The 13,489-nt window shown below is 37.5% G+C and overlaps 1 protein-coding gene across 1 annotated transcript; it reads right to left on the bottom strand.

Annotated features, from left to right (window-relative positions):
- Positions 1-7,171: 7,171 nt before the first annotated feature.
- On the bottom strand, positions 7,172-13,239 carry stc2a (stanniocalcin 2a). The gene is made up of 4 exons (XM_055178729.2): positions 12,953-13,239; positions 10,693-10,835; positions 10,129-10,340; positions 7,172-8,936 (listed from the first exon to the last, which is right to left on the bottom strand). The coding sequence occupies exons 1-4, from the start codon at positions 13,089-13,091 to the stop codon at positions 8,576-8,578; spliced, it is 855 nt and encodes a 284-aa protein (XP_055034704.1). The 5' UTR covers positions 13,092-13,239; the 3' UTR covers positions 7,172-8,575.
- Positions 13,240-13,489: the final 250 nt, after the last annotated feature.

The raw sequence follows: 13,489 nt of genomic DNA, 5'->3' as shown, positions 1-13,489 counted from the left end.
TATTGTTATCATTCCAAATGTGCGTATTTGCACCATAGGACCTATATTAAGATACCTTCCCAGTGACAGCTTTTGTGCGTTTTTCTTTTGTATAGGCCTACACATAAAAACTGGTAAAACGGACATTTAAGTTTATCAACCATAATATGTTTTTTTTCTTACTATAAAAAGGGGCAACTTAATTAGGCAAATAGGCAATTTGACATGTATTTAACATTAGCTACTTCATTATTACTCAGCACTCATGTAATTAGAGCACTGTAATGTAAAGTGTACTGAAGATTTTGACAACAAGGGAAAGGTGAATCGGACTGGTACCGTTCCTCTGGATGGGAAGGATAGCTGGTATTAGTCATCATGCAACATGGGTCGTGCTTGTGCAAAGGAGACAGACAGCACTATCGTTTGTTTTATCTGTAACAGTTAATGCTGCAGAGTAAATGGTGCCCGTGTCTCCTCTAGAGCTTCATGTTTATAGTTGTGTAGAAAATTTGTGCGCCTGAGTCTCGGGATACGCGTCCCTGATAAATGAACGTAAGCACTTTTCTCTATGAGGGAATCAACACAGCCCTGTCCATCGCTGCAATAATTGGTGAAATAAAGTAAACGGGCTGCACAGCTTATGGAAACTGCTTTTTATCAAGATGATTTATTAACCATCTTCTCCATCCCCGGTGCGCCACTGCACGAGACACCGTCCTCGTGACGGATGGAGCTGAAATGTTTCCGAGAGTTTTTCACAAACAAGAGATGACCCGAACCAATCAGAATAATTCGTCTTGTTTGATGCATTTCTGAAATAAATATTATGACAGACTACACGGTCGAGAGGAGAAGACACAACGTCACGAGCTAAGAAACGGCATCTGAAGTTTTGTCTTTCAGCAGCGCATTTAGAGCAGATAAAGAGTTGGATAAGCGTTCTTGAAAACTTCCTGTAGGCCGACCTGTTTAGGAAATGTTTGGGCGATGGGGTGAGATGTGTGTTATCTAAATGAGTCGTCCCTGCTGCAGTGATGAGAGGATGCATACTGAAAGCAGGACCTGCATGGGTCTTTCCGACACTCTTCATCCTTGTCAATCATTTCCAAATTTAACACCTCCCTGATGGAAGGTCATGACGCGAGATTTGTGGAATTTAAATAACGGGGTTAAATGTGGCACGTTTATGAGGAAGAGCCGGTTGTGACTTATTTGATTGGTTAAAGTCAAAGTGTGCACTTATTGTCATTTTAACCACACAACAAATAGTGTAGATTGCAGATCAAAATTGGTTTCTCGAGCCAAATGCTTAGTGTGCAGTAAGTACAGGCACAACTAAGACAACACCATAAAGCTGATACAACAACATTCATTTATTATATTTTTTTAAATTATATATTTATTTATTGCAATGTTTTCATTGTCGTCGTCGTCTTCATTCAACCCTATATCACGCCATTACGTGACTATTTCACGTATTTCTTTTCTTTCTATAAATAATTTTGGCTCCTATAAACTAAATATGACGTCTTTTAAATAAATGAAAAACAATATTTATATACATTTTAATAAATAAATTAAATTTCTTAATCATAATAATAAAATATACATGTATTTATATTGTGTTTATATATAATATATATATGTTACACTCTAAAAACAAACGGTGCTATATAGCACCAAAAGTGGTTCTTTGCTCGAATCATAGAAGAACCGTTTTTAGTGCCATTTAGCACCGGTGAAGCACCAGTGAAGCACCTGTGTTGAACCATATAGTGCTATGTAGAACCATGTGTGGTGCTATAAGGCCCCTATTTGGTTCTACACCGGTGCAACACAGTATATATATATATATATACAGTTGCAATAAGAGTCTTATATATTAATTAATAAATTAACCCCTTAAATGTCACCCGTTCCGTGAACGCAACGCCTATAAGTTTACTTCAATATTTTGGATGCAAATTTGATCGAATCATGGCTTCATGTTTATATAGCATTTCTGTCGTGAAACATTTAGGCTACATTTTTATAATTTTATTTATGAAATGAATATGTTATTGCATTATTTTTATTTATTAAAATAAACTTCTATAGCAATATCACCTCAAGACACTTCAGTGATAAATCTTAAATAGTCTTCTTTAAAACAAGACCAATATCTAGACCAAAAAATGGCAGAGTTATATTAATTTGAAGGTGCACATCAACTTTTCACCCCACTTTTCACCACTACTTAAAAACATATCTATTTTTTTCTGGGACCAGTTGTTCCCTTGCCGTACACTCGAATTACAGTAATCGTTCAAAAGTATAACCTGTTAGATGTCTACAAAATGGAATTACTATGGTATTATTTTAATTTTTTTGTATACTCTCTTTCAAATCTGTTGATGATGTATTGTATTAATTTCTTATGCTTGTATTCAACCAGTAGAAATATTTATTTCAATATTAAATTCAATAAGAACTGAAATTAAAGCTACCAAAACTGACAGTTTTTTTCCGTCCCAGACTAAAATGCATGTATGAATTGCCTTAATTTAAAAACACCTTGTACTGACATATCTTAATGTAGGCCTATATCAGTTCCATTGTTTTGTATGAAGATGCACACCAGTCGGCTATGGTTTTTGTAAGGTGTATTTGTAAAAAATGTCAATATAGCCAAGGCCTAGTTCTTGATTAATCTTAACCGTGTCTGGGAAATTGTCACCATCTAAAGAATCAAGTCTTAACTCATTAAACTCATATACTTAGGTTAGGATATTAAATTGTAGCTATATTTCATACAGTAGAGTTATGTGAGATAATCTGTAAAACAAATGGCACGAGGGTGAAGAAAAAACATTAGGGTGATTCTAAACCAGTCCCTTTTGTCATCACATAATTTGTCTTCTATTTCTCAGTGAATAACAATTTTCTTTGTTAACTCATGTTCAGAGATTTGGCAGAGGATTAATCAGGGCCACAAAGTAACATGATTGCTCCCTATGGGAGTGAGTTGACCTGTTTTCTTTTAGATGCCTCGGAATAGTTTTGACTACTTGCTCACATTGAAACCATGTCCATGCTCACATTTCTCAGAGGGTTTGTCGCTATATTAATCATAATTGAAAAGGACTTTTGCAGCTGGTCCCTTCCGTGTGATTTCACAGACCATCCGCACGCGCTGCTCACGGATGTGTCGCTAAATGCGGAATATGAGACCGTCAGGTTCCCTGTTCAGGACTAAATATATATATTTCTTTATAATGCCACCTTTAACATTATCATTCAATTATTAACACTAACTAATAATCATATTACGTTTGAATGCATAAACTGACGTTTACATTTTAATTTCACGTTTCTGTTTCATTTATCTGAATTGTAGGCGCCCCCTGCTGGCTGATTTAATATTACTGCTTGCACAGTTTATACATGCATCAATGCATTGCTATAGAGTAGACAAGTTTAGTTCATAATCTCTTTATAAAAACAACAACATAAACAATACATCTCTACATCTAGATCGTGTGGCAGGTTATAGTAAATATAGAAATACATTTATCATTTATTAAAGATAACCAGTTGTAGCCAACATTTCACCCAATAATAAGATGGGCGGGCGAAATGTTTATTCAGTTTCTTTATTAGGTTTACTCAAAATATGGAGAACAAACACCAAAGTTCCCACAAACTCGAAAAACGACTTTTGATTTCTATAGTAATTTTAGATAAACGACTAGCAAATAACAACCATAAACGTTAGAGGGCAGCAATGCTTTAGTTCGAGGAGAGAGTCCGTCCAAGAAAAGTGCCTGAAAGTGATTTATTTTAATATTGGTATAAAAAGTATATGTATTTATTATTATTATTATAGTTGTTAATAATAATAATAATATAAATAGTCATAATAACATTATTATGTTTATGATTATTATTATGATTATGATTATTATTGTTAATAATAATAATAATAATAATAATAATAAAAATTATAGTAATAATAATAGAGTTCATCCAACAAATTATTATTATTATTATTACAATAATTTTACATATCCAACTGAAAACATGAAATTAGAAAGATTGACAATATTGACAGCCAGCTCTTGTTATTCAGTTACGATTATTTGGATGTGTGTCTACCTCTGAAGTCTTTATCTGTGTTGATAAATGTTCATTATTGCCCGTCCTCTCTTCATTTGCATTAAAAACTGGGCCTTGTGCAACTTGGCAGATTGTGAGAATGTAAGTTAAAAACTTAAAGGTGTATATTTCACATTGGGAAAGGCTTAGCATCTCTTTCTTTTCAGATGGAAAGTACCGGTTGCTTGGCAGTGGCCTTCTCTGTAAGTAGCACTTTATGATGTCTTAGTCATAATGAACAGTGCACAGCAGTAATATGATGTATGAAATTTACAGTGCGCTTTGCCAGCCATCTCTAAAACTGGCCTGCAGGGATCTCTGGAAGCCTTATTTGACTGCTTGACTGGATCACCCACACCTTTGGCTCAGTAAATTCATCAGCATTCAGAATGGCCACTTTGTTGTGGTGTTCGGCTGTCCCACATTAGGTGTAGGGCCTCAGCCTGAGAACTGGTTCACCTGCTACTTGACCACAGCCATCAGGGTCTCATAAAGCCTGTTTATAGATCTTCAGCCCTATGACAGGAGAGTCTGAGCCAGAGCGTAGGGGTGCTTGTATACGGGATGACAGACAGCGTTTTTCCCACTGCTGAGATGGGTTGAATGTCCTGCAGGAGGCTGGTGAAGGTGTCCGCTACAGCACATGTAACAAGTACTGACAGCTTTATGTGCGTTTTTCAGATCACCAGTGCTGGCTCCAGATAACATGGACCTAACCATCATGATGCTGGTTTTCTACTTCTTTTAGAGAATATTTGGGGTTTTAATGTGTGATTTATGTCTGTGTAGTCTTCATCATTCCTCACAGTGCAAATCATGGGCCAGAAAATGCTTGTTTACAACGATAATGTATATATCAGCTCTTGTTTCTTAATATTTAAAGGGGCCACGTCACAAGACTTTTTTAAAATGTCAAATAAATCTTTGGTGTCCCCAGAGCACATATGTGAAGTTTTACCTCAATATACCATATAGATAATTTATTATAATATGTTAAAATTTACACTTTGTAGGTGTAAGCAAAAATGTGCCGTTTTGGGTGTTTCCTTTAAAATGCAAATGAGGGAATGAAGTGCAAACACTGATCACAATGATGGTGGTTTGTTGAAATTGAAACTCAATTGTGCTGTGAATGATTTTCTCTCTGTACTAAATGACAGTGCTGTGGTTGGATAGTGCAGATTAAGGGGCGGTATTATTATAATAAGAGCTCCTTATGACATCATAATAAGAGCTCCTTATGACATCATAAGGAGAGCCACATTTCAACGACCTATTTTTTCACATGCTTGTAGAGAATGGTTCACCAAAACTAAGTTACTGGGTTGATCTTTTTCACATTTTCTAGGTTGATAGAAGCACTGGGGACCCAATCATAGCACTTAAACATTGAAAAAGTCAGATTTTCATGCCTTGGCCCCTTTAAAGGGTTTTGGTATCTAATACATAACACTTTTTCAACAAGACTGAAATTAATAATGTTTTAAACCACTTTATAGGGTTTAGTTACAGAATTTGATAAAGTGCTTGAAAATTGAAATATTTTTTGTATGAAATTCACATTTCTTTCATATTTCATTTTCAGTAGCAATGTACTCCAAACAAATGGGTTATTTTTAACACAGCGTTGGGTCAAAAAGATAAAAAACCCAGCTTCACTTGAGGCGGTAACCTTTAAAAAAAGTCCTAATATATTATGTAACATTTTGGTACCATCAGCAAAACTCTGGGGGACCAATATGCACCTTTTAGGTACTTTTTGAAAAGGTAAAATTTTTATACCTTCTTGTATCTTTATTTCTAAGAGTGCAGAAAATGTTTATATTTGATCTAACAATGGATCAAAACAACCCAGCATTTTGGGTGGAAACCTCTTAAAGGGTCATATAGGTCAAATTTACAAATAACCCACCATATATTATATGTATAAACAGTATTATAGAGTATTATTTTATTTTTAACATGACCAACAAAACTCTTTTCACTACTAAGCAACTAATATGAGCTATGAGACACATAAAAGTTGACTTGACAACATAAATGCTGTCATACCTAAAAACTCTACCTAACTACTACTACTTAAATTTTTTTTAACTAACTCTCTTTCTCTCTCAAAAGGTACCATTTTGGAAAAGTGAAAACTTATTGCATATTATTGCCTCCCTACACTGTAAAAAATACTTTGCTGGACTGTAAAAAAACTTTGCTGCATTAAATTTTTTTTCAGATTTACAAGTCACGTCGACAGAGATGAGTTCAACTTAATTTTACAAGTTATAACAACTCACCTGTGGTTATAACAACTTATCTCTAGTCAAGATAAATAATAGTAAGTTGAAATGACTTGTAAAATCGAGTTGATTCAACAAAAAATTGTAAGGCAGCAAAGTATTTTTTATAGTGTGCCTTAAAATTGTTCGTTTTTTAAAAAAGTAATTTCAACTTAATATTAAAGCAACACTATGTAGTTTCCATGTACAAATGACTTACAGCTCCCCCATGTGGTTGAAAAGCGCAACAGTGCCTGGTATCAGACACTCTTCTGCAGGCAGGGGGAGGGGCGGGGCTGTGTTTCCTACCCTCCACCGCCACTTTCAGAGTGTGCTTGTAGCAGCTAGGAGGCTGCTCAGGTTGCAGCAACAGTACAATGTTTTCAGTTAAAAGTTGTTCTATCATTGCAATAATTTTAGAGACATTATTTAAAGGTAAAAAAAACTACATAGTGTTGCTTTAACAACAGGTGAGTTGTTATAACTTATAAAATTAAGTTGACTTTTCTCAACTATGTTTTATAAGTTGTGACAACTCATCTCTGTTGACATGACTTGTAAATCTGAGTTGATTTAAAATTTTAAGGCAGCAAAGTATTTTTTACAGTGTATGACAAATCACTTGCTTGTTAAATCACTTTGGATAAAAGCATCTGCGAATTGCTTAAATGTAAATGTAATGTAAATACCTTCTATCTCAAATAAAATTGTCCAATAAGGTTACTCATTGACAGCATGTCATAGAAATTATATATCCCCCCACAAAACTGAAACAAATCAACACATCTGTTTAAGAAATGAGCTCTAATATTTATTTTTCAATTGGAACAATTTCAACACATGCTATGGACATGGAATCTATAATGCTATTAAAATAGTTTTGTTTCTATTTTTGTAACAAATAAAAAAAACCTGGGTTTAATGCAAAGATTATGATCACATTATGCCCGCGTTCATTGGAATTCCTGAGTGAATTAAAAAAATATGATTGGTCAAAGTAACTACTGTCATCTTTAGGTGGATGAATAGCACTACACTCACTTAATCTCAAACCGACTATCGGTTCCAACCATTTCATTAATTTTACCAATAACGTGGCAAGGACGACATTCTTTAATAGCTACCGTAAACAATAATCTCAATCTAATACCCTGAGCTCCTTTCGTACTAGAACCTGGGTCTAAATCCAGCCGACTATGGTTCCAGCTTCTGGTTTTTCTCAGTGGCTCTGGGAGAAAACTGCTATTTTTACTTGGAAACATCAGCGACTGTCTCTGGACCTGGTCAGACACAGGCGGGCCTGCTTTCCATAAGACGCTATGTACTAAAGTGTTGAACTAATCTGTTTGGGCAAAGCCCTGCAAAGTAAAGCACATTACACATTAAACGTTAGTGATATAATCAAGACTCTTCATCATATCGGGACGTAAGAGAGCTTGTGTTTATATTTCATTGCATTTCTAAGCGCACATCTATATATACAGCTGAAAACGACTTTATAGTTGGGCATTTTTATATAATAGAGATGCATGGTTCCTGCAGTCTATTTTGGGGTAAAGCCTCTATATGTAACATTCTCAAGGCACAATAAACGTCTACATTACTTTTTCCGTCTAATAAGCACAAATCATCGTATGTGCAAGACCTGGACCTTAATCCTGTACAGCTTATAGTTGATCAAGTATTTCAAATAATTATTACACACATATTATCGACTTCAAATGAAACAAACCTATCTTACATATCTACAGTCAGATGCGTAATTGATGCAATAACGTAACTAATACAACAGCAAGCATTCTTTGAACTATATTACATATAGTATATCAGTACTGTATAAGGAGGCTATATTTAGACACGTTTAATATAAATATAGATATACATAAATTTATATGTACATGTGTTATAAAGCATAAAATAAATAATCGAAGTGATTGTATCTAAATGAGGATATGGTTTGAGAAATATTAGACTTAAAATATAAGCACTGCTTTTCCACAAAATCAACATTCTGTCTTATAATCTTCTGTATCAAAAAAGCTACACCGCATTTACCCTTCAAAATGTGCAGTTCGGGAATTTTGGAATGACTGTTAAAGATGTGTAGACATATAGGGTGGGTTGAATTAGGACGTCTGCTCTCATTTGCTCAGTCTGATGGTGACCGGGTTTAAAGGTCTCCTGTCATTTCACCTTCGAATGTCACTAATCTTTGAATCTTCCTGCTCGGCGACGGCAGCGTCCAATCCGGCGCGGCGGTGGCTTTGGCTCCGACTTCTCGTGTGAGAATTGAAGCCGCCTTTACCCGGTTTGTCCCCTTGTCGAGGGCTTTTGGGGTGCTCCACCTCTGAATGAGATGAACCTGCCGGGCGTCTCTCTAGGCCACCCGAGGGCCCTGATGCTGGAGCCTGGGTGATAGATGAACAGAAGCTCAGGCTTTCGCACAAAGCTCCCCAGTTCTGCTCGCACTGCATTCGTACGCTCCTGGTAATGGCCTCCTTCACCTCCTCTCCACAACCTAGCAAGATGTTTACCAGCTCTACGTAGGGCCTAAAAAATGGGATGACAGGTGTCAGTCGTGAAAAGTGCATGATGGGCTTTTGCTGCTTTGCTTAAAAATGCTGACTGGTCTCGAGTCTTTAATGTTGGTCCACTGGCCAAAAAGCACTTATTGCTGACACAAGCTCATTATAAGTAGGTTCTGTGCCAAATATGAAAGGCTGAACCAAAATATTGCCATACGTTAATACAATGACTTTTCATGTAGGGTGACCATACGTGCCATTCTTTCAGGACGCGTCCTGGCCAGGACCTCGGGTACGTCCTCCAGAAGTCGCACCCGTCGTCCGCATACGTCATAGAGTATTATTATTATTATTATTACAGAAAATTTTAAATAAATGTTCTTAATTCCAAACTAGTCCCTTGTTTTTTTGTTAATTTATATGACTCAAGCTGTTACCTGTAAATTTAAATCATGTTTTTTTTATTAAGTACTCTGTATTGGCAAGTACCGAAATGCAAGTACTCCAAAAAAGTGGTATCGGTGCATCCCTAGTTACATTTTAAGGTAAGAATGGAACAACGATTGTAAGTCTTATGTTTTTAACTGAATGGCGTATGTGGTAAACAAATACGACTTCCGGAAGACGCACCGAAATCCTGGCCAGGGCGCGTCCAGGAAGAATGGCACCCACTGTCACCCTATTTTCATGAGACAACTACACCATAACATAATTTCAGAAATACAAAACATTAATAAAGTGCACTGGTACACAATTTACAAAATATTTTGGAAGAACGGACAAATGCATTAGCTGTTTACAAAACGATTCATTTATACATAGATTTAGGGGGCATGCACACCAAAGCTTTAACGCCCGCGGCCAGCGTATGTTTTCAATTGTTTCCAATGAAAGCGCGCCGTTTTTCAAAAAAGCCAGCAGCTAACATTTTTTTTCCGTGCTGAGAGTTGGAAAATATTCAACTTTGGATGTAAAGCTCAGCTCGTCAAATGCACCTCTCACACGGCCATCCAATCACAGTGGAGGAGGGGCGGGACAAATATCACAACAACCAACCGCTGGCATTCAGGTGTTTCAGACGCGTTTAAAAGCTTTGGTGTACAAAAACTTTTATAATGCTAATGCACACAAGCTGGTAACCGTATAGTGCGGTGGCCTTTGCAAAAATAAAGGCGGTGAGACGTACCGAAAGGTGTGACGCTGAGCGTCATACCCACCCTTTAGGAAACAAGTCCTGGAAATGTATCATCTCCACCATGACGTTGACGTGGTCTTTAGCGGCCGAGCAAAGGTTGTGTTTCGTGTAGCATTCCCGCTGAAGCTGGAACACCATCTCCTTTATGGTCAGGCATTTTCGGCTGATGCAGCTAAATTTGTGCCTCAATCCATGTGCCATGCACCTGAGTGCATCCTTAATGAAAGACTTGCCCTGCGAAGATTCGTGCAACATAATTATTATTGTTTTAAACATGTTCGGTCCTGCTCCCAGAGACATACCTTCCAACAAAGTATAGATTAAATTCGAATAAAACACACCCAGTGTAGACAATCTCACATCACAGTCTTAGGGTTCAATTGCAAATTTAGGCAGGCATGTTAAGAGTGAGCTACGTCTCCAAGAACTGTAGAGATATGACTGCTTACATGCAAGCTTAAAATCGTCTGCACAGCATGAAACAGGAGCTGCATTGGAGGCAATGCCAGATAGCACAGTTTGGCTCCATCAGAGGTACATGAACCCCGTGGGAGACTGGGGCAAACACGCGTGACGAAGTTCTTACCTGCGAGTCGAACTTGCCAGCATTGTGCAGGAAGTTCATGCAGATCTCCTGAAGGCCCCGGATTTCGCAGGAGTTGTTCTCAAAACACTCGAACACACCGCAACCGACATCTCCTGCGCTTACAAGGCAGTGCTGGATCTCCGCTGTGGCACCGGATGAAGGAAAGAGACAACACATCATTTCATCACATGATGTTTGCAAAAGAAATAGCTGTTTCTATATATTCTCTACTATATGCTATTTCTATGTAATGCAGATTAGTGCTAATCTAAAGCAAATCCCTAAACTTGTATAAAACGTATATAAAAATACAATTTTTACATCATGTGTACACATATGAATGCACACGAGGCTTATTTTCAGCTTTGTCTCCCCTGTAAAAATTGAAGAACTGTATTTAGGGGACAAATTTAGCAGAGAGAGCACTGTGGTAATTAAGGTATGCTATTAAAGTCCATGGGAGACATCTTCCAGTAACCGCATGTGATGCGGGAAAGCAAGGTTAACTGTACATAGGGCAGGACAAAACCATGCTGTAGAGTTTAGACTTAAAAAGCTTAATAAGAAAAGCAATATAAGTGTATTTCGCACAAAAGTCCAACTTTATCTGCACTGTAAAATTAAAGGTTGCATTGTGGGTCTTATTTAATCGCACATCTTTGAATGCGATATTCGAAAGAATCCACTGTTTATGCCACAAAGGCAATTTTTATATATAAATTGTGCTAACACACAAAAGCGATTCCAGAATTAAATAAACCAATTTGCTAAACTGCACCGAGGAGCACTTTTCCAAATAGCTTATTTTCAGATATAGACGCATCAGATCAAATCATAAAACATGTAGGATATTCAGCATTGGCTCGAAATTCCTGGCATTCAGTGTGGACAAATGCTTGGACAAACCCTCAGCAATCTTTACAAAATAGTTTAAGATGTGTCTGCTGGTTATGTCCCGTGCCAAAAGACCAGTTGCCTGCGAGTCCCGAGTCAGTCTTCATTTTAATTCCATCAACAAAACATTTCTAGTTATACAGCTGAAACCAGAGGGCAAATAAATACATTTGGTGTACTTGGCATTGAAAGGCTTTCATTTTAAAGAACCAAAGCATTTCAAATAAGTTAAACTGATGTTCCTTATTATTTATCCTAATGCATGATGAATGGTTATTAGGGTTCAAATTAAACATGAACTTTAAACCCTTTTATATCAGGAAAAGCTACAACAAAACAGCTCATAAAATTATAAACACATAAGCTATTGAATTTCAAATTACACCACTTTAAACATTATCCAGTTCATGTGTTCTGTGATTCATACACTTTTTGCCGCCTTCTGTGTTAAAATGACATATAAATGACTCTTTTTCTATATTCTGTATACAAATGCATGAATTCAACACCAAAAACCACAAGATAAAGAGCACGTTTGCACATTGTATTCAAAAAAGCTTCTTTTTAGCTGCCTGTTCCTAAAGCTTTCAAGATTACAGCACATGTACAGGATGCGTGACCTTTAAGGATGTGAAAACTTGAATGCATTTGCGTCCCAATGAATTTTTCTGGATACTGAAGGAGGTGCATAGGTATTTGGATGGTGCAAGGATTTACACAGCAGTGTGACCCACTATCCAACCCTACCGTGGGTTCTTATGTACTAGGCAAGTTATTTATGAGGTAACTAAACGTCACGCATTGACGCATTAAGTACGCATAGGCGTAAGTCTAACCCGTAAATATTTTCTTTATCGTAGTGAATTGCCTCTAGCTCTCGTGGGAAAGGTGAGGTTTGGCCACCTCCGGCGCAACATGTAGAGCCATTGCATCACTCCACATTACGATAAAAGTTAGGGACTTTTTAGACACCTTGTACATTGTTATGCATGCCACGCTCTCTACTTTACAACGTGATAATACACGAGGACGTCAAAATATAAACACAAATCTGTACCCCTAAAGATATGCACACGCACATACGCACGCATGAGCGGTATACATTACCTATCAGTGCCTACCTTGTGCCACGCTATAAATATAGTTTACGAAGATATTGGATTTCTCTCTCCCCGTGCGCCAGCGTATTCACGATATATCATTTCTTGGCGATATCGAAGAGCGCGGCGCAGTGCTCGACTGTGTGAATTTTGCGTAAAAAAAACCCTCTGTCGGCGCTGATACGCGGAGCACGTGCCGACACGCACGCGACTCAGTTCAGCCTTCACTAGGCTCGATTAACAGCTCACGGCTTCAATTCGCTTACCTGTATTCTGCAACGACAGACGTCCTTTCTGAGCCGCCGGTTTCTCGGGGTGACTCTCGTGAACATCAGCATTATCCATTCCCACCACTTCACCAAAGACGGAGAGAAGCAGCGCGGCTAGTGCAAATTTGATGAACATTTCTAGGCTTGAAATCACAGTCGATAAATAATAATAAGCTGTCACCCCCGGTGTCTGATCTGAATAGTGATCGAGATGACAGAGAGAAAGAGAGAGTGTGTGAGAGTGGAAACGGGGATGGATGCTGGATATATTTCCCAGAGTCTGGGTGTCAATTTGGATGAAGGAGTTAAGCAGGTGTTGTCAGTCGTGCTTTCCGACCAATCAGAGACGCAGACCACCACGTCCAAGTTTTAGGGGTGTGTCTGGCGAAAGTTGTCTCTACTTGCCATAAACTAAGCTTGTAAAATGTGTAAGGGTGGGTGAGTATTTACAAGTGCTTAATGTGAGCTATCAGACTGTCTGTGTAAGCACAACATCATGCAAATCATGTAAACTCTCTCGTTGTGTTTGGATAC

Source organism: Misgurnus anguillicaudatus, chromosome 16, assembly GCF_027580225.2.
Source record: "Misgurnus anguillicaudatus chromosome 16, ASM2758022v2, whole genome shotgun sequence".
NCBI classification, from domain to species: domain Eukaryota; kingdom Metazoa; phylum Chordata; class Actinopteri; order Cypriniformes; family Cobitidae; genus Misgurnus; species Misgurnus anguillicaudatus.
Note: the sequence above shows the minus strand (reverse complement) of the source record. Positions and strands in the feature narration are given on the sequence as shown.

Coding starts and splice junctions, on each gene's coding strand:
- stc2a (XM_055178729.2), bottom strand. CDS start 13,091: ATGTTCATCAAATTTGCACTAGCCGCGCTGCTTCTCTCCGTCTTTGGT. Junction 10,836..12,952: donor TCTGTCGTTGCAGAATACAG/GTAAGCGAATTG, acceptor CCGGTGCCACAG/CGGAGATCCAGCACTGCCTT. Junction 8,937..10,128: donor CAGGACTTGTTTCCTAAAGG/GTGGGTATGACG, acceptor CCCATTTTTTAG/GCCCTACGTAGAGCTGGTAA.